Raw genomic sequence first — 23,126 nt, forward strand, 5'->3', positions numbered from 1 at the left:
ATATATCATACATGTATTGAAACAAAAACAAAACAATTACCCTTGAACAGGGTGAAGATGTAAGAGATGTGAGAGATTGAAACAAAAACAAAAAAATTACCCTTGAACAGGGTGAAGATGTAAGAGATATAAGAGATTGAAACAAAAACAAAACAATTACCCTTGAACAGGGTGAAGATGCAAGAGATGTGAGAGATTGAAACAAAAACAAAACAATTACCCTTGAACAGGGTGAAGATGTGAGAGATTGAAACAAAAACAAAACAATTACCCTTGAACAGGGTGAAGATGTAAGAGATGTGTGGACAAGCGGAAAATTACAATGCTTGTTGGTCATATGTTGAGTTAGAAAACATGACAGAGTTCATGAGAGGGACAAGAGTGAAGATGGGAATGGGCAGAAAAACTGAGCAGATTTGCCTGAAATGGTACTCATGTCATGAGAATGGATGAGCGTATAATTCTTTTAGGATTCCTGATGGATGGGAGAGCTGGGAAGCATTGGAAAAAGAGGATGGATGGGGTGAATGAAGGTATGAAGGATCATACACAGGATACTGCATGACAAAAAATGTGTGTGGATGCAAGAATAAGTCAGTTAAAGATTGATTGCATGTGTGTGTATATATATATATATATATATGCTAATAAGAACACGGGTACGTGTGTTCACTTATGCAAAGTAGACCACTTGGAAAAAGAAACTAACGAAGCAGAGCGCTTTCGTATATTACATCTTCAGTGCAACAAGTGAAGATGTAATATACGAAAGCGCTCTGCTTCGTTAGTTTCTTTTTCCAAGTGGTCTACTTTGCATATATGTATATATATATGTGTATATATATGTATATATATATATATATATACATATATATATATGTATATATATATGTATTCAAGAGTAAGGAAGACAAATGAGTAGAAAGGTGGTGAGGTAAACACAGAGAACAGTTTGGGTTTTAATTCGCTAAATAAGACGTCCTAGTAAGGATGACACGTCAGTGAATACACACACACATATACAATCAAATCTGACAGTTGCAGAGTTGCAATCTTGGGGCCTCATGATTCTCCTAATCATGGTTGTAGGATTAAGACTCCAGAACAGATAGTTTTGTTCCATAACATATACACACACATATATATATATATATATATATATATATATATATATATATATATATGTTAAATATATATATATATGTTAAATATATATATATATATATATATATATATATATATGTCTAGATCAGAGTTACTAGTTATATGAGAGTTGGAAATAGTACATATATATATATATATATATATATTATATACATAGACATACACTATGGTAACATCTTTTATAATTTTTTTTTTTTTTCCTAATAAATACTGCACACTTAAAATATCTTGATATGTCATGTACAGTATAAAATCATACTATGTTCATCTTTCCTTAATTTATCTAAAATTAAAATTTCTTTTTGGACATATTTACCTTGGTTTCCTCTGCCTTATGCAGAAGTTCTGTACAGTCATCTTCACCTGTAGCTTCAATTTGGCTTTGGAGTGTACGTAATTTTCTCTGCAACTGCATGGTGGCTTCAATGTCCTTATGTACGTCCCTCAGCTGTTAATGGAAGCAGGTTACTTAAATTCAAAACTTACACATCACACACACACACTATTTGGATGAAGAAATTATTTTAAAAAAATATTAGTTACATTAATTAGACCAAAACTGGAATACACAGTGACACTGTGGACACCCAGTGCTAAAAAGAATATAAAGAAATTAGAAAGAATACAGAGAGCAATGACAAAGTTGGCACCAGCTCTTTCCAAATTAACATACAATGATTATCCAAATTGAAACTACCAACATTGGAGCAGAGATGAGAAAGAGGTGATCTACTGACTATAGAATCATGAAAGGAATGGAAATCCTTGATAGGAATGATTTACTAAAAAATGACAATGGAAAAACAAGAGGTCATGAAAAGAAACTCAAAAAGAATAACTATAGAAGAGATCTGAAAAAGAATAGCTTCCCACACAGAGTGCTGGATATCTGGAATAACTTAGATAAAGAAACAGTGAGTACAAATACTATTCAAGATTTTAAGAAAAACTTGATGCTGAAAGATACAAAGATGGGTCACCACAAGCATAGCTCCCTTCCCATGTAATAGAACTAGGTAAATACACAAGAACATAAAGAAATTAGAATACAAAGAGCAACAACAAAGATGGCACCAACTCTCTCCAAATTAACATACAAAGATTGTCTAAATTGGAACTACTAACTCTGGAACAAAGAAGAGAAAGAGGAGATATACTGACTACTTATAAAATCATGAAAGTAATGGAAATCCTAAATAGAGATGATTGATCAAAATGGGAGAATAGAAAAACAAGAGGACATGAAAAGAAACTCAAAAAGGATAATTATAGAAGAGATCTGAAAAAGAATAGCTTCCCACATAGAGTAGTGGATACCTGAGATAAATTAGATAAGGAAACAGTGTGTGCAAACACTTCAAGATTTTAAGAAAAAAATTGATGCTGAAAGATACAAAGATGGGTCACCACGAGCATAGCTCCCTTCCCGTATAATACAACTAGGTAAATACACACACACACTCAAAGAGGATAGTTATAGAAGAGATCTGGGTGGATGTCTGGAAGAAATTGGACGGAACAATAGTGTGTGCAAACACCATACAAGAATTTAAGAACAAACTAGATGTTGCGAGTTACAAAGACAGGTCACCATGAGCATAGCTCCCCTTCCCGTATAATACAACTTGGTAAATACACAAAAAAATAAATAAATAAATAAATAAATAAATAAAGAACTATCCCTCCAAGATTGGAATATGCATCAGAAAAAGGTAGAGAAAAAATGGACAGAGAAGAGCTACTGGTACAAGATGAAAAATCAGCAAGAGGCAGTACAAGGTTGAAAAAAGCAAGACTACTTAAAAGATGTTACAAATCATAACTTTCTGTATACATACATACATACATATACCAAGGCTTTTTCCCCCTCACAAAGGAGGTAGCCAAAAAGGAAAAGGCATCAAATCATTCCCACCCATTACATCCCTTTTATACACTCCACACCCCTCCACCCTCCCTCTTATCTTAGCACCTCCTGGATGATGGGTCATCCCTGCACCTTGTCCACTGCCCTGGGTCAGAAGCAGTGTCGCAAGACACAGCACATCCACAGCAAGGCCACTTCATTAAATCGGCGACCCCCCCCCTCTCCGTCCCCCCATGCATAAAAGGAGAAGACGGGGAGAAACCCTTCGGGCTGCGTCAAATTATGCTCACACATACTACCTCACCCCCCATTCCACCTCATGCATCACAACATCATCCATATACAATCATTCTCCATTCACCCCTGTCTTCAGTCCTCTCCCGTCCTTCCTCAACAGACATTCCCCTCTTCCCCAAAACCCTCTGTCAGGGGCATCATCCTAGCCTCCTGATAGGGGGGAGTGTGTGACGTTAAACCATATCATCATCATCATCATATAGGTGCAGATATTTTTGTAGCAAGATAGATGATAATACAATCCTAGCCAACAACACAAACAAATTTAAGGCAATACTTGATAAGTGGCTGCAACCTTGTATACTACAACTAGGTATAACTAGGTAAATACCAGAGCTGGGTATGTTACCACTCGACAGATAGTGCATTACCATCAATGCATTACCAATTTTAATTTCCTTTAGTATGATTTTGATGGGAGAAAAAAAAAAAAATTAAATGGAGAAGTATTTACTTTTTACAAATATTCTCAATAAAATAATATCTAAACTACTGCATTAATATTCCCTATTCTAAAACATCAAATAACCAGAGCTGGGGACTTGCGTCACTGTGTTAATAACGCACAACCTGTCTGGCGGTAATGCACACAGCTCTGGTAAATACAAATATGTACACAAACACACACCTACAAGGGAATTATTTAGAAGAAACTGATTGAATCAAAGATGCATTTATGCTGAGTCGCTGAGTCAGTACAACAAAGATGGCTCAATTCCACATCCATCAAAAATTAAATTCAAGGTCAGGAGCTACAGAAAATGAGACACCAATTTTGAAGTTTGCAGGTAGCGAGAAGTCCAAGGATGTGAGGAATTCGCTACTGAACGGTGACATCAATCAGATCATTTTTATGGCCGTCATGCATAGGACTTGAACCTACTGCTCTGAGGCCAAGAGGTTGCTGAGACGGTGCCTTAAACCACTCAGGTACCCCCAGTAGCTGAGTGGTTTAAGGCACCGTCTCGGCAGCCTCTTGGCCTCAGAGAGGTAGGTTCGAGTCCTATGCACGACAGCCATAAAAATTATCTGAAGTTCAAGGATGTTTAGGTCAAGAGAGATGCCAATGAGGATGAACAGGCAAAAATAAGGGAATTTGTATATGAATCCAAAGGATATGAACACAGAGGACAGATCAACAGCAATTTTTCTGACAAGTTCTAAATTGAAAATTGAGGGAATAGTGTGGAAACAAGAGAGGAGGACAGGAGAAGACACAAAACAGTGCAAAGAAATTATAACTCATTAATGTAAACACAGATGGTTTACTTTCGTCTATGAGAAATACATGACTGGTGTTAGTGAACCTGATATTTTGTGTACAGCAGAGACTAGGCTCCCGAAGAATGTTGATCCACAGCTGGGGAATGACAGACATCTGGAGGCAAGACAGAGAGGAATGGAGGGTAGGGTGATGATTGTTGTTGTTCCCTAGACTGTCTGGTTGAGCAGTCCTGTCTCCCTGAGGAACACCATGGCTGGAACGGAGTTTTCCCACAAATCCTTTATAGATTGTATATTGTGTTACCGGCATGCATAATTGTGTACAATGCAGTCTTCCATAATGTGTTATATAGTATGGGGTTGAAGTATTACATCTTAGATATTTATCTGCAATGCTGCCATCCAGCTTCTTCTGGTAACACAGAAAGACTGGATGGAGGCCACATCACACCCTGGTCAGGCTGACCCTTGCAAGTGGTACAGATCCCTGATGATTATTGTTGTGAAGAATGATACAACAGTGGAAGAAACAAATTTGAGAGAGAGCATGACTAAGGCAATTCATTTGAAAACTAGAACCTGAGAACCAGATAGAATGGACATCATAGTTGTATACATCTCTCTCAAGAAAAGGCCTTGGAATGAAGCTGATTACAAGGAAATGTTGTCAAGACCTCATCTTTCCTCCTAAAAAATACTACTATTCAAGTGACAATACAACTTTTTGGGAGATTTAATTGATGGTCAGTTGGGAGGAGGAATGGAAAGCATATGGTAATGATAATTCCTGAGGTAACAGTTTTGAATATCACAATCAAAAACATGATGACCCAATGAATATGATGTGACCTGGGTAAGGGGAGATGACACCCCAGCTAGATTGCACTAAGTATTTACTAAGGAATCAGAAGTCCTTGAGTCCCTCAAATATATTTGACTCCAAAGGAAAAAGTAATTGGGCACCATCTTGAACATCTCTAGTTTGAGAAAATTTCTCTGAAGAAGGCAACAGGGAAGAATTCACGAATACTAGTGACACTGAGATCAAATGGAAAATCTTCCTGTTTGTGTACAGTTTGGATGTGAATGAATGTGTGCTAAGAAATAATGGGAAGGATGATTGTAAAAAATACTGGTTTAATAAAGACTATGTGAGAGCTACAGAATCCAAAAACCTTGCTTCATGTGACCCTAATACTTAAAATCATCCACTTCTTCCAGTCTCTCCTTTAAGACTTGCTTCCAACTTGCTACCATTCACCCCTTGTGCATCTCATCTTACTTTTACCCACATTTACTTGGAACTTCCTTCTCTTGCATTCTCTCCTGAACTCCATCACAACTTGCCCTAGACCAGTGGTTCTCAACCTTTTTACTACCACGCCCCCTGTAGGAACTGTCCTTTTCCTCCACGCCCCCTTGCAGGGATGGGCAGTCTGTACATAGGAAAACTGGTATGTCTGGGAGACTTTTGAAAATAAGAGTTAGCTATGGACCAAAAGGTCTCCTGTCAGCATGCTCCTCCTTTGTAAATCCTTTGTAATGATGATACTTCTGCATTATCTCATAAAATTACCTCTACATTACTGACCCAATTCTTGTCAAGAAAATAACACGTACATACATACATACATATACCAAAGGCTTTTTCCCCCTTACACAGGGAGGGTAGCCAAAAAGAAAAAGGCATAGAAATCACTCCCGTACATTCCACTCCCCTCCCTCCCTCCTATCTTGGCACCTCCTGGATGATGGGTCATCCGTGCATCCTGTCCACTGCCCTGGGTCAGAAGCAATGTCGCAAGACACATCACATCCACAGCAAGGCTGCTTCATAAATTCATATAATAACACGTAACTGGTAAAATTTCTACTTTTCTCTTGTGGGTCACGCCCCCTTCCCTAAAAATATCTTACGCCTCCCTAGGGGGGTGTGCCCCCCCGGTTAAGAATCATTGCCCACGACCCTCTTTTGACCCAGCCACAAACCCAATTTCATCAGTAGACAACAACTGGTTCTTCTCCCACCATCTCCAACCCCATGTCCTTCACCCTCACATTTACCTCGCACACTATCCCATACTACACATGGAACAACCATGGCGATATTACACAACCCATGTACATCCCTACCTTCACCTCAAAACATTCACTCTATTTCCAACCCTAATACAAGCTCTACTACTCATGTCAAGTTCTGACTTCCCTGACATCTTTCACCCTATCCCATACATCTGCAATAGTTCCCAAAATGCCTTCTTGTCAATCCTGTCATTAGCCTTTTCCAGATCCATAAGTCATAAACATAGCCTCACCTTTTGCTAAAAACTCATTGCATATCTGCTTTACTGCAAGTATTCAATCCACACATACTCTACCTTTCCTAAACTCACACTATTCCTCTCAATTACTTCTCAAGTTCCCCTCCTAATCTTCTCATTTAACACCCTCCAATATGCCTTTCCAAATACATTCAACAGACTAATTCCCCTAAAACTACTACATTCATATTTGTCATCTTTTCCTTCATAAAAAGAAACTATATATGCATTCCTGCAGTCCCCAGGGGCACATTAAATAACCTCACTAGCCAGTCCACCATAACAGTTCCTTCCTTTGTCTGACACTCCATAGAACATCCATCCAACTCAGGTGCCTTACCATCTTTCATCACTTTCAGCGCTGTTTATATTTAGTTTTATTCTACAGCCCTGTCATTTCCTTCTCCTATCAGTCGTTTTTTTAGCACCTACTATCACAGTCAATCCCACTTTCAGCAATTCTCTGAAATACTCTACCCATCTTTGCTTACCACCCTCACTTCCATTAATATGTCCATCCGACTCACCTCCCTCTCACACTCTTCACTTCCTTCCAAAACATCTTTCCATTCTTGACACAAATCTCTGTCAAAGTTCTATCCCATTTTACATCTGCCCTCCTCTTTGCCTCCTCACATTCTATTTTACTTCTTCTCTCTTCTTGTTGTATCTCTTATTTGCCTCTCTTGTTCTAACTTTCAACCAATCTTCCTATTTAACAGAACTGGGTTCGTTCCTCAGTGCATCCCTCAGTGTCCTGACTATATGTGTCAGTCAGGACACTGAGGGACACATTTAGGAACACGTCCAGCTCTGATATTTAATATGAAACTGGAGAACAAGTGATGAAGTATGTGGAATTTCACTTTTCCACAAAGATACACAAACTCCAAGATGAATTAGCACAAGCAGGAACTATACATAAATTTAAAACCAAGTTATGACAATTGGAGAGCAAGAGCCAGGACACTGTGTAGATCCCTTCCTATATGTTCCAATTAATTATTTATTAAACCACAAACATACACATTTGATACCTGAAAAGATGAACATTTTGGCTGATAATCAATTCAATTTCTGAATAGTAAGATCATGTACAATAAACCTGTTAAGTTTTAGTCAAGAGCAGTTGATTTGCTACAAGAGGAAAATGGCTGGAGGGATTAAATACACTTAAAATCAGGAGAGCCTTTGAAAGGTACCTTACTACTACAGTAAGTCCTCGTTATACGGTACATATGCATTCCTGAAAACCTTACCGCAAATTGAAATTATCGTACACCGAACCCATTATAACATGTAATAATGGGCTATGGCAGACATACTTTCTCCCTACTCTTTCCTCTTCAAAATATCTAGCGGATACTGTATCTGTGAATTTTTCTTACCGTAAATAGAATCGAGGGTAGTAATTACCAAATACCCTAACTGTGAATTTAACAGATAAAGAATTACCGTATAAGGAGGAATCACTGTATTATGAAAACCGAGGTATACTGAAGGACATGAAAGGACATCTCTGGTAATATATGAGGGATTTTCTAGAAAGATCAATACATGAGGACAGTAGTAAAGTCTAAAATGTCAAAATGGTTGGCAGTAATTTGTGGAGTCCTACATAGATCCGTACAGGCAGAGACCACCAAGATCATTTGGAGAATAGATGAGGAAGACCACAAGTTACAAAAAGATCTAAACATAATACATGACTGGTTAGACAATTTTATGGATGGGGATGACAGGTGGTAATAGACATGGAACTGCCTAGTGTAGGCCTTATGGTCTCTTGCAGTCTCCTTCATTCTTATGATCTTACGAAGGAGATAGCCAACCAAGGCATGCATCCGCCACTGCCCATTTGCTTCCTTTTTAATTCCTTGTGAATAAAAAGCCATCTCTGCCCCCTGACTGGGTCAGAAGCAATGCAGCAAGACACAGCACATCAACAGCACGGCTTGGCAGCCTAATCTCATTTACCCCCACTGCTTCATTTACATGGCAACCCTTTGTCCTCATCCTTTCATGTATAAATAGAGACGACAAGGAGAAATCCCTTGGGGCTGCACCATTTTATCACCCATTCTCCACTCACATCTATCTCTTGCCTGCTCCCCTCCCTGCTCAACAGACATTCCCCTTATACTTCACTCCATACATCCATTTTATTTTTGGCCTTCCATCCAAGTTTGTTCCATCCACCTTTGCCTTCCATACTTTTTTGGTCTTTCTTCATTCTTTCCATGTGCTAAATCCATTCCAGTATTCTTTGATCAACTCTGTCTGCCATCTATTCCACACCACTCTTGTCCTCTTTCTATGAGGGTAGTTCCAAAAGTAATACATACATACATATACCAAAAGCTTTTCCCCCTTACAAAGGAGGCAGCCATCCCCGCATACTCCACTCCCATCCACCCACCTCTTATCTTGGCTCCTCCTGATAAGGAGGGAAGAGGGTGGATGGGAGTGGAGTAGGTGGGGACGGAATGGGTGGGAGTGGTTTTTATCTTTTTTTTTTTTTTTTTTTTTGCTACCTCCCTTGTAAGAGGGAAAAAGCCTTTGGTACATGTATGTCTATTACTTTGGAGCTACCCTCATAGACAGAGGACAAGAATGGGATGGAATGGGAATTGGCAGACAGGGTTGATCAAAGAATACCAAGATGATTTTGGTACATGGAAAGAATAAGTGAAGAAAGATTAGCGAAAAACTGTGGAAGGCAGAAGTGAAATGCTTCCTATATTTTCAGTCTGCAGCAAGGGTTCCTAGGGGCTTGTTTATGACATTGTTATAATGACTGAACCTTCATGCTCATAACCTGTAATTTTCATCTCTGTTGCAGATACTGACAGTAACCCCAGTCAGAAGCAGATACGTCATCGAATTCCTCCATGCAGAAAGGGTACCAATCAATATTCACCAGTGCTTGGTGAAGGTTTATGGAGCTGAGGCAGTTGATGTCAGCACAGTTAGGAGAAGGATCTGTCAATCCCAGAGTGGTGACAGAGATGTGTGACAAAATGTGCTCTGGATGGCCATGAGGATCTGGCCCACTGTGGAAAAAGTTTGGTGACCTCTGGTTTAGAGAGATAGACACGAGATTCTCAGCATCTCTTGCCAAAGCAAACCATAGTCCTTCAGAGTAGTAGAGGTGGCCAATAGATATGATCAGATTATATTAGGCTCACTTCCTAAGCTGCTGCTATGTACTGAAACCAATGATGGTCACCCCAGGGCAGTGGACAGGGTGCAGGGATGACCCGTCATCTAGGAGGTGCTAAGATGGGAGGGAGGGTGGAGGGGTGTGGAGTGTTTTCAGGGATGGAATGGGTGGGAATGATTTTATGCCTTTTCCTTTTTGGCTACCTCCCTAGTAAGGGGGAAAAAGCCTTGGTATATGTATGTATGTATGGAACATCAGTGTGTCATCTCCAAAATTTATCAATACTTTCACTGAGTCCTGTCTCACATGTCTCCTGACCAACCCCAAGAATCTCTGTATCACATTCAAGGCAAGGTATTATAATTACAAGAAATAAATACTGCTCTATCTTGTTTCTTGGCTCGTTTGATTTCCTTCTTTCCCTATTTTTTTTTATTGAAGTGAGGCATACTTTCCATAAGTATAACACTTTCCAGGCTTAGCATATATTTAGGAGAATAAGGAACAATATATTTTTTTCATTAAAACATTTAGCTGGATAATACATTCATTTACGTGAATGAATAAAAGGTATATTTTCTTGGTTTTCAAGAAACACTTGATATGAATTTTATAATACAAGCCTTGGCAATAAGGTTTGTGGGAGCCATTAGGCTGTATTTGTGCAAGCTGCAGCACCAACAAGTGAACATATAATGGAAGACTGCATTATACACAATCATGCACGCAAACAACACAACATACACTCTATAAAGGATTTGTGGGAAAACCCAGTTTCGGCTATGGCATTCCTTGGGGAGACGGGACTGCTCGGACAGACAGTCTAGGGAACGACAACAACAACAACAAGTGAACAAGTGAGAACAGAGTATTTACCTAATTTTAATATACAGGAAAGGAGCAATGCTTGTGGTGTCCTCTCCAATTTATATTACATAGCCTCAAATTCATGTATGGTTCCAACTTGATCTATACTGTAGTGGTACAGGAGCATACAGCACGAATCCATTCTCAAAGGAGTTCACCATATAGGGCTTTATGCCATTAGGGAGTCTGTCCTCACTGTATAAGGTCTTTTGTGTACAGAGATCATGCTTGCCAAATACAGGGCTATTTCATGGATTTCTGTCCAAGCCTTGGCAATAAGGTTTGTGGGAGCCATTAGGCTGTATTTGTGCAAGCTGCAGCACCAACAAGTGAACAAGTGAGAACAGAGTATTTACCTAATTTTAATATACAGGAAAGGAGCAATGCTTGTGGTGTCCTCTCCAATTTATATTACATAGCCTCAAATTCATGTATGGTTCCAACTTGATCTATACTGTAGTGGTACAGGAGCATACAGCACGAATCCATTCTCAAAGGAGTTCACCATATAGGGCTTTATGCCATTAGGGAGTCTGTCCTCACTGTATAAGCTGCAGCGTCTACGTCATGGGACCACCCCCCAACCCCAAGAGTTGGGGGCCAAACGGCAGCAACCACCCTGGCCCCCGGCTCTACGCAGGTGGCACCGATCCCCAAGAGGAGCTACGCCTACCTTGGGGAGTACCACAATCCTTTTTCCCAACATGCAATATCACGTTTTTTCTGCACCAAGGGGTGATTTTCTGGCGATCACCCCTCTTCTTCTACTTTTAGCTGGAGATGTAGAGAGCAATCCTGGGCCCACCACAAAATACACATGCCCAACATGCTCTAAACCCATTACTTCGAGCAGACAGACAAAGGGCTCAGTTCAGTGCAATATGTGCAAAAACTGGGCCCACCTCACTTGTACAACACTTGCTGACACAAACCAATACACAAACACTTGGACATGTTCTACCTGCCCTCCAGTAACTCCACTCCCACCTCCCCAACCACAGCCAGCACCCTTACCCACTCACAATTTCCCTCTGCCCTTACCCCCGATTAGTACTCCCCTTCCTTTGTCCCCGATCTCTCCTTTACCCCCCCCCTAACCCAGCTCCTAAACCTTCCCCACTACCACCCCAACCTCTACCCCAAACGGCAACATACAACACATACAAAACACACAACATCAACATATTACAACACAACATTGACGGTATTAACACGAAAAAACATGAACTTGAACACTTTCTTAAACAACACAACATACACATTGTGATTTTACAAGAAACAAAACTAAGACACTCACACAAAACACCATCATTTCATAATTACACCACCATCAGACAAGACCGGACTGACGGCTATGGCGGTGGACTCATCACCCTGATCCACCACTCCATCTGTTTTGTGGACACAAGTGCCACAACCAAAATTCTCCTCCCTACCACAGATAACACAACACAAATCCAATCCATTCGAATCCGCACAGGCAACAAATCAACACTGACAATAGTTAACATGTACATTCCCCCCCAATCATCCCCCACAGTTCCAGACACCTTCAGGCCTCATTTTAGCCAACTAGCCTCAATCCCCAACCTGATCATGGGTGGAGACTTCAACGCCAAGTCGTCTGCCTGATATGTCGACAACCCTGACACATACAGATGGCTTGATAAACAGACTCAGTTAGACTCATTGACTATCATGAACACCACACACAATCATACACATATCCCACACCAAGATCTCCACACTCCCTCCTCTCCAGATATCACCTTAAGCACCCACTGCCTAACCTCAACAACATCATGGAAAGTGGTCGGAACCATTGGCTATGACCACCATCCAATCATCATCACTACCAAAACAGGATGCACCCCAGTTGGGCACGGACACACATACACCATTTACAAGAGAGCAAACTGGGAAGCTTTTGCTGAAGAGACAGAACAACATTTTGAGACACTTAACAGTGCACCAATCACAAACATAAACAATGCTGTGCACACTTTTAGTACAATTATACAAAATGCAGACAAGATAGAACCCTATAGGCAACAGAAAATCACACAACCCAAATTTCACCCCAGAAATCCAAGGCCTCATCAAATAATGAGATGCACTTAGATAAGATATCCCCACACCTATCCCTCAAAACAGAGCAGGTCAAATACAAACACTAAACACTGTGATTGCCAATAAAATACATGAACAAAAAACACAAAATTGGCAAAACTTTATCAATACACTTGATCACAAAACAAACACCAGCAAATTGTACAAAACACTCAACAGCATTACACTATCCAACAGTAACACTACACGCTCTCATGCAGCAATAATCACAACAACAGATAATCTACCCTCAAACAGACAACAAGCAAACGCACTCATACGTCATTTTGCACAGACAAGCCATCTCACTTCTCACCCTGACGACCGACGCACCATTCGACGTAAGAAAGACTTTCCCACAGACTCAGACTATATACCCTTCATAGACAGTCAGACAAAACTCATAATACATAGTCTCAAGCACTCATCTGCCTGTGGCCCTGATAACATAAGCAACATCCACCTAAAACACATTGGACCACAAGGTATACACGCACTCACAAACATTGCAAACTACAGCTATTCACACAACACTATACCCGACATCTGGAAGCATGGTAAAATAATCACCATTCCAAAACCGAACAAAGACCCAACAATCCCAACATCGCACCGCCCAATCACACTTCTCTGCACCCCCTCTAAAGTCATTGAACGCCTAATACTTAAACTTGTCACACCATATATTCCCCTTGCTGACTCACAACACGGTTTTAGGCCACTACACTCCACAAACACTCTTCTGACAAACCTCACACAAAGAATTTTAGATGGCATCAATTCAGATAGGCCCCACCAAAGAACACTTCTTATAACATTAGACATTAGTAAAGCTTTTGATGCTATCCCCCGCCACAACCTAACAAATAAAATATATAACACATACATGCACAATAACACCAAAAGATGGCTGGCCAATTATCTGGCAGGTAGGAATGCTTACGTGTCATATAATGGCCAATCATCGCACATCAGAAACATTAAGAACGGAGTACCACAGGGCTCAGTTCTATCCCCCACACTATTTAATCTATACATGCATGACTTACCCACGCCAGACACCTCAGAAATACAAATCTCTTCCTACGCAGACGACATAACAATCACATGCACACATCGTAACACAGACAAAGCTGCAGAAATAATCCAGCCATACCTTGACACACTCAACACATGGTTCATCACAAACAGACTCAAAATAGCTCCAACCAAATCTACAGCAACACTTCTCACAAACTGGACAAAAGAACACAAATACATACCTCATCTCTACATCAACAACACTCTAATACCACACACAAACACACCGAAAATTCTTGGTGTAACATACGATACATCCATGTCTTTCAAACAACACATCACAAACATAAAAAACAAATGCACACCCAGACTTAACGCACTTAAGTCAATCACTGGAACAACATTTGGACAAAACAAAGAAACTAATATAACAATATACAAACAATGCATACGCTCAGTGTTGAATTATGCGAGTCCTGCATGGGCTCCTAATCTCAGTGAGACACACCACAACACCCTTCAAATCATACAAAACAAAGCCCTAAAAACAATTACAGGCTGCACAAATACAACACCTACAGACCATTTACACCATGAAACAAAAGTCCTCAAAGTCAAGGACCACCTCGACATGAGAGGCACACAAACACTTGCCGCAGCCACCACAAACACATTACACCCGCTACACTACATAGCAGAACACACACACACACCAAGAAACATTAAAACAACACCCAAAGACCTTTATCACGCACAGATACTCTCTTCTCTTCCTCCACAATCACCAAATACCAGCCTCCGGAAACATATTCATAATCATATCACTCACCGCTCCATTAACACACTGAAAGACAACACACTGCTGCATGCCAGACCCCCTGATATCCACCCTTCTGAATCCTCTCTCCCACGAAAGGACAGAGTCCACTTGGCCAGACTGCGGTGCGGTCACCACCCAGCACTTCTGAGCTACCAGAAGAGGCTGGATGACCGCGTTGTGAACAGCTGCCCAGGATGTAACACTTCACCCCATACCATACAACACATAATGGAAGACTGCATTATACACAATCATGCACGCAAACAACACAACATATGCTCTATAAAGGATTTGTGGGAAAACCCAGTTTCGGCTATGGCATTCCTTGGGAAGACAGGACTGCTCGGACAGACAGTCTAGGGAACGACAACAACAAGTGAACAAGTGAGAACAGAGTATTTACCTAATTTTAATATACAGGGAAGGAGCAATGCTTGTGGTGTCCTCTCCAATTTATATTACATAGCCTCAAATTCATGTATGGTTCCAACTTGATCTATACTGTAGTGGTACAGGAGCATACAGCACTAATCCATTCTCAAAGGAGTTCACCATATAGGGCTTTATGCCATTAGGGAGTCTGTCCTCACTGTATAAGGTCTTTTGTGTACAGAGATCATGCTTGCCAAATACAGGGCTATTTCATGGATTTCTGTCCAGTAGAAGTTAACCTTTTTTGTATGGGGGGATGGAGAGGGAGGGTCGCCGATTTAATGAGGCAGCTTTGCTGTGGATGTGCTGTGCCTTGCGACACTGCCTCTGACCCAGGGCAGTGGACAGGGTGCAGGGATGACCCGTCATCCAGTAGGTGCTAAGATAAGAGGGAGGGTGGAGTGGAGTGTATTTAGGGATGGAATGGGTGGGAATGATTTTATGCCTTTTTCTTTTTGGCTACCTCCCTTGTAAGGCGGGAAAAGGCCTTGGTATATGTATGTATGTAGAAGTTAACCATTTCATTTGACCACTAAGAACTTCTTATATTCATGGCATAATAATTGTTAACTTGAGTTTCATAGCCTGAAAGCCTACAGCCCTATGGTGCAACATTCCTCAGGCCCCACAACAGATGTCTCTAGGAAAAATCTTTGGGCTGTTGAGTGTTGTATTAGTGTAATACTGTTCCTACATCAGCTGATAGTAACAGGAGCAGAGCAGTGACCAGTTGTCAAGTTTTCATTGTGAAAAATTGGAGAAAATACAGTTGAAGTTGATCGAGATATTTTGAGCTTGGTTCAGATACCAAGTGTCGGTCTCTTCGGGCTGCACATGCAGATGGATGTGAGGAGATTGCGAGGTTCTGAAAATAGGTAGCAGTGAGATGATTCTTTCTGTTGTTGATCTTCCTGGACCACCAGAAGCAGGTACCCACCATTAGACCCTGATTTATGACACTTGAGAATAAATATGTTACAAAGGGCTTTTGAGGTGTTACTGATATTGTGACACTGCTTCTGACCCAGGGCAGTGGACAAGATGCAGGGATGACCCGTCATCCAGGAGGTGCCAAGATATGAGGGAGGGAAGAGGGTAGAGGGGAATGGAGTATGTAGGGGATGGAATGGGTGGGAGTGGTTTCTATGCCTTTGTCTTTTGGCTAACTCCTGTGTAAGGGGGGAAACAGCCTTTGGTATATGTATGTACTGATATTGTTTTTGTGCTGGCAACAATCATAGTTTGAGATAAGTTTGAGTGATTTTGGCAGCCAAACTTGTTAAGTCATCCTAGTATGTGACAACTTTGATGCTGCTCTCTAGGTTTAGGATGGGTAAATGGTTACAAAATAGTGATAAAGCATCTCTAACCTATTCATACATTATAGTATATCTGCTGTTGATTCACATACACTTAATAAGTCTGATGACATACATTTGTAGAAAGAGGAATGATAACACTTCATTCCCATTAGTGCCCCCATGTATTTGTCTACTTACATGTTTCACAGTAAGTGTATTGTAACCACTCACACTATACTATGGAGATAATTGTGATCTAGTGCCTTCTTTTTCTACCACACAGGTACAAACAGCCTTCATGTAGACAATCGACTCATCCTTTCTGCCTCCCTCGTATTCCTAGTCTCTGAGTCATAGTTGTGGGAACAATCACTCCTTCAATCCTCTTCACATTCATCCCCAAATACAGTGAGTCCTCGTTATACGGTACACATGCGTTTCTGAAAACCTTACCACAAATTGAAATTACCGTATACCAAACCCAAGTTTTGTTTTATGGCAGACGTACCTTCTCCCTGCTCTTTCCTCTTCAAAATATCTAGTTTTACCTCCAAAACACGAGCATATACCGTATCTGTGAATTTTTCTTACCGTAAATAGAATCAAGGGTAGTAATTACCAAATACCATAACTGTGAATTTACCGGATAAAGAATTACCGTATAAGGAGGACTCACTGTGTCCGTTTCTCATAATAGAATATTCATCACACCTGGACATTTACTTGCTTCCTTTACTTCTATATTTCACTTGTACAGCCACTATTCACTGCCATTCACTATTCCAATAATTAAAACTATTTCTTCCCATCTCCCACCATTAATATTCAACCTGCCACCATCAACAGTGGTTCATCTTTCTTCTTTCACATCACCAGGAGGTGCAGTGATGGGAGGGAGGGAAGAGGGTGGACGGGAGTGGAATGTATGGGAAATGGAATGGGTGGGAATGGTATTTGCATTTTTTTTTGGGGGCTACCCCCCGTGTAGGGGGAAAAAGCCTTTGGTATATGTATGTATAAAGTTGATAAGATCATAATGAGCACAACAATTCTGTTGTCATCACAGATATTTTTTGCAATCCTTCATGTAAACAGTGAGAGCAAGGGAGAGTACACTGACAACACTTCTTCACAAAATTAATATCCTTGATTAGGTTATGTTAGGTTAGATAGAATTTATTAGTGTTGTTTTAAAATCAAACATGACAGAAACTGCACATGCTCTAAATAATGGCATACCAATTTCATCAATTTAAGAAATGAACAACTATCTATTTCTGATGGTTTGTTATTGAGAACAGCTTTCTTGGAAAATACCTCTTTAGGAAAATATTAAAAAAGGATGAGATTTGAGCTCAGATCTCCAGAAAGGTAATAACTGTTGATTTTAAGTCCAACTTATGATCCAAAACTATGGTTTTGAAGTCCAATACTTACTCTGCAATCCTTCCCAAAAGTAATAATAAAAGTGTGTTAAAATAACTGGATTATTTCACTTATTTCATGCTAGGATAAGGAAATGATGCAGTCTGAAAGGATTCAATTTTGTTTGCTATATGTATTGGGGTGGCGCGAGGTGGTGCAAGAGGTAAATGCAAGGGTAGTGGGCAAGGGATTGGAGATGGTTAAAGAAAATGGAGAAAAGTGGGAGGTGAGTCAGCTGTTGTTTGCGGACGACACTGCGCTTGTGGCAGGATCGGTGGAGGGATTGAGGAAGTTGGTGACAGAGTTTGGGAGAGTATGTGATAGAAGAAAGCTAAAGATAAATGTGGGTAAAAGTAAGGTGATGAGATGTACAAGGGGTGAAAGTGGCAGTAGACTGGAAGTGAGCATTAAGGGAGAGCGACTGGAGGAAGTGGATAGTTTTAGATACTTGGGTGCAAATGTGGCAGGGAAAGGTGGAGTGAAAGTGGAGATAGAATGTAGATTGAGAGAAGCGAGTAAATGCCTTGGTGGATTAAAGAGTGTAATGAGGAATAGACATTTGGGAATGGATGCTAAGAGGAGACTGTATGAAGGAGTGATTGTGCCAACAGCACTGTATGGGGCAGAAACATGGAACATAAGAGAAGAAGAGAGAAGGAGTTTGAATGTGTTTGAGATGAGGTGTCTGAGAAGTATGATGGGGGTTACTAGGCTAGATAGAGTGAGAAATGAGGAGGTGAGGAGGAGAACAGGGGTGGAAAAGGAGCTGGGAGATAGGGTTGATGAAAGAGTATTAGGATGGTTTGGACACATGGAAAGAATGAGTGAAGAAAGACTAGTAAAAGAGGTGTGGAAGGCAGATGTGGAGGGAGTGAACATGAGGGGACGTCCTAGGATGAGGTGGATGGATGGGGTGAAGGGGGCTTTGGGGAAGAGGGGAATGTCTGTTGAGGAAGGACGTGAGAGGACAGAAGACAGGGGTGAATGGAGAATGGTTGTATATGGATGATGTTGTGATTGCATGAGGTGGAATGGGCGGGTGGATGGGGGGTGAGGTAGTATGTGTGAGCAAAATTTGACGCAGCCCGAAGGGATTTCTCCCCGTCCTCTCATTTTATGCAATGGGGGGACGGAGAGGGGGGGTCGCCGATTTAATGAAGCGGCCTTGCTGTAGATGTGCTGTGTCTTGCGACACTGCTTCTGACCCAGGGCAGTGGACAAGGTGCAGGGATGACCCGTCATTCAGGAGGTGCTAAGATAAGAGAGGGTGGAGGGGTGTGGAGTGTATTCAGGGATGGAATGGGTGGGAATGATTTTATGCCTTTTTCTTTTTGGCTACCCCCCTTGTATGGGGGAAAAAGCCTTGGTATATATATGTATGTATATATTTCTTGAATAGATGAGGGTGGGGAGGAGCTTTTGCTATGTAACAAAGCAGTGGAGATAAAACCAGCTCTGGATGTTGGGTCCTGCTGTGGAGGTACAGTTTTTTGTGTCTTGTTGCAATGCCTCTAACTCAAGTAGTGGGTGTGGGACAGGGATGGCCGCTCACTCGCAAGGAGTTACAAAGTGAGAGACAATGGATGGGTTTCTGGATGGGTATTGTGGGTCTATGCTTTGCCTCAGCCATTCCCCCCCTTATACAGTGCGTCCTCCTTATACGGTAATTCTTTATCCAGTAAATTCACAGTTACGGTACAGTATTTGGTAATTACTATCCTCGATTCTATTTACGGTTAGAAAAATTCACTGATACGGTATCCGCTCGCGTTTTGAAGAGGAAAGAGCAGGGAGAAGGTACATTTGCCATATCCTATTATTACATGTTATAATGGGTTCGGTGGTAATTTCAATTTGTGGTAAGGTTTTCAAGAACACATATGTACCGTATAATGAGGACTTACTGTACAAGGAAAGGGCCTTCTGGTATATGCATGGTTTGGACACATGGAGAGAATGTGTGAAGAAAGATTAATAAAAGAATTGTGGAAGGCAGAGGTGGAGGGAATGAACATGAGGGGAAGACCAAGGATGAAATGGGTGTTGGGAAAGTGGGGGTTGATGTCTGTTGAGGAAGGAAGGAAGAAGACAAGATAGGGGTGAGTGGAGAATGGTTATGTGTGGATGATGATGTGATGTGATGCAGGGAAGGGAGTGGGTGGGGGATGGGGGGGTTAGGGAGTATGAATGAATGACATTTTGTTGTAGCCTGAAGGGATTTCTCTCCATCTTCTTCTTTTCTTCTGCATGAGGGGTTCGAGGGGGGGGGGGAGTGTCACCAATTAAATGAAGCGGAATTGTTGTGGATGTCCTGTGTTTTACTACACTGGTTCTGACCCAGGTCAATGGGTGAGATGCAAGGATGACCCATCATCCAGGAGGAACCAAGAAAAGAGGGAGGGAGGGGTGGTGAGCAATTTTTCACTCAAATCTATCTCTTGCCTTCTCCCTACCCTGCTCAACAGACATTCCTCATTTTACTCAAGACCCCATTCACCTCATCTACACATCTCATTCTTAATCTTCTCCCTCAAATTCATCCCATCCATCCCTGCCGTCCACACTCTTTTTGCTAGTCTTTCTTCACTCATCCTTTCCACATATCCAAACCTTTCCGTTGTTCTTTGGTAAACCGTATATGCCACTCATTTTCCACCTCTGCAGTGGACAGGATGCAGGGATGACCCATCATCCAGGAGGAGCCAAGATAAGAGGGAGGGAGAAGGGTGGAGGGGAGTGGAATATATAGGAAATAGAATGGGTGGGAGTGGTTTCTATGCCTTTTTCTTTTTGGCTACCCCCCTTGTAGGGGTAGAAAGCCTTTGGTATATGTATGTATTATCTTAACTAGAATATGAAAATGAAATTATACTATTCATTAGGAAAATTAAAGAGAATGAAGACCAGTGCCTTCACTGAAGAAATGAAGTACAAATTCAAACTTAAAAACTAGAAGCATTACTAGCACAGTTTGTACACCAAACTCCTCATCTGAAAACAGTCATTCATATTCTCAGGATACTCAATAGAATATCTTAAAAAGATCAAGTTTATTGAATAGAATTATGCAAATCACACTCTGGAAGCAAAGCTTTTGGAATGATAAAATACTAATATTCATAACAAAAAACTTACTTTTACACAACTGATGACTTTTGCCTCCGATGTTACAGACGAATTATTCTTGTTAATGGATCTTTCCTGGAGCCAATCTGTTATCCATTTTTCATCTCCTGACATTTTTTTACACGAGTCATAAATTTTCAGATCGAAATTAAAGGCAGCGACGTTTTCTATGCTTTGGTCCTCTGGACTATCATCCATGGTCTCTTGCTCAGGGTTTCCGATAGCCCCATTCTCTCCTGTGCTTTGACTTTCACCTTCAGAATTTACACTATGGCTGGCTAGTAGATAATCTTGACTTCCGAGGTTCTTTTCACTCTGTTCACTTCCTTTCACGTGTTGAGGAAGTTGATGAGGAGAATGCAGCGATGGTGGTGTGACTGAGCAAGGGTTTGCTGGAGATTGTGTGCTAGATGATGGTGGTGGTGGCAGTGGTGGTGGGGGGTCTGGGTGGTGTGCTGCCAAGGTTTTCACATTTTGTGGTGGTGGGGGTTTTGGTGGTGGAAGTTTTGGCAATGGAGTTTGCGTAGAGGGTGGTGGTGGAGCTTGTGCTGGGTGCGACGGTGGGGCTTGGGTGTTAGGCGGTGGTGGGCCTTTCATATGGGGTGGTGGTGGGCCCTGCATGTGCTGTGGTGGTGGTGCTTTCATGTGGTGTGGTGGTAGTGGTGGGCCTTGAATGTGGTGTGGTGGTAGTGGTGGGCCCTGCATGTGATGTGGTGGCAGTGGTGGTCCCTGCATGTGGTGTGGTGGTGGGCCCTGCATGGGATGTGGCGGTGGGCCCTGCATATGGTGCGGTGGCAGCGGTGGCCCCTGCATGTGGTGTGGCAGAGGCCCCTGCATGTGGTGTGGTGGTGGGCCCTGCATACTGTGTGGTGGTGGGCCTTGCATGTGATGTGGTGGTGGACCCTGCATATGTGGAGGTGGTCCCTGCATGTGATGTGGTGGTGGACCCTGCATGTGGTGTGGTGGTGGACCTTGCATATGTGGGGGTGGTGGGCCCTGAATATGATGAGGTGGAGGTGCTTGTGTGTGGGGTGGTAGAAGTGAAGCTTGTGGATGGGGTGGAGGTGGAGCCTGTGTGAAAGGTGGAGGTGGAACTTGTGTATAGGGTGGTGGTGGTCCTTGAGCATGGTGTGACGGTGGAGCCTGAGTATGAGATGGTGGCGGCAGTGGTGGTCCTTGAATGTGTGGTGGTGGGCCTTGCATATGTGGAGGTGGAGCTTGCATGTGTGGCAGTGGAGCCTGTGTGTGGTGTTGAGGAGATTTAGTTGGAAGTGGAGGTGGAGGCTGTTTATGATGTGGTTGTGGTGGTGGTGGAGGTGGTGGTGGTTGTGACAGGTGTGCTAAAGGGGGCTGTGCTGGAGGTTGAGGTGGAGGGTGGGACGTATGCGGTAGCGGAGGTTGTGCAGGGTGCGGTGGTAGGGGTTGTGATGGATGTGGTAGTGGGGGTTGTGGTGGATGTGGTGGTGGATGCTGTATGTGTTGTGGTGGAGGAGGCTGTAAGTGTTGTGGCGGCTGTACGTGAGACGGTGGCGGCTGCATGCGAGTTTGTGGAGGCGGGGGCGGAGGCGGTGGTGGTGGTTGTATGTGGAATGGCAAAGGATGTGATGGTTGCTGTTGTGGGGGTTGTATGTGATCTAACTCGGCAGCCTGCATTTGTCCTGGTGGGGGATGTGCAGGGTACTGCCCGGAATTGGGGAAAGGTGCGTTCTGATATTTCGAACCTGGTGCACCACCTGGAATGTACGGAAGTTGTTGCTGAGGAATGTCGGAGGGATATTCTCCCCCAGTTCCGTCACTGGGACCCCCAAATTGAAGAGGCCGGTTCATGGAATAGAAGTCGGCCTGGGGGGGATATGTATCTTGATACGTATCTTGATACGGATACGCTCCGCTCCCTTGCTCCCAACCACCCATGCCACCACCAGCTTGCAGGTTGTGGCCTGACATTTCTAATGAGTAACAAATGTGCAACGCTAGTTTAGCTTAATCA

General features: G+C 42.1%; 1 protein-coding gene across 2 annotated transcripts in view; it reads right to left on the minus strand.

The window, feature by feature from the left end:
* Positions 1 to 23,083, minus strand: part of LOC143040587 (uncharacterized) — a 48,928-nt gene extending 25,845 nt beyond the window's left edge. For both annotated transcript variants that reach the window (XR_012967721.1, XM_076211677.1), the window contains exons 1-2: positions 21,146 to 23,083; positions 1,481 to 1,612 (exon numbers count right to left, since the gene is read on the minus strand). Coding sequence is in view for 1 of the 2 variants with exons in the window: in XM_076211677.1 (XP_076067792.1) it covers positions 1,481 to 1,612; positions 21,146 to 23,083 (2,070 nt within the window). In the remaining variant the exon portion in view is untranslated. The remainder of the gene's footprint in view (positions 1 to 1,480; positions 1,613 to 21,145) is intronic.
* Positions 23,084 to 23,126: the final 43 nt, after the last annotated feature.

The sequence above is a fragment of the Oratosquilla oratoria genome, chromosome 29 (genome assembly GCF_046742065.1).
Source record: "Oratosquilla oratoria isolate Oo_2021 chromosome 29, ASM4674206v1, whole genome shotgun sequence".
In the NCBI taxonomy this organism is placed as follows: domain Eukaryota; kingdom Metazoa; phylum Arthropoda; class Malacostraca; order Stomatopoda; family Squillidae; genus Oratosquilla; species Oratosquilla oratoria.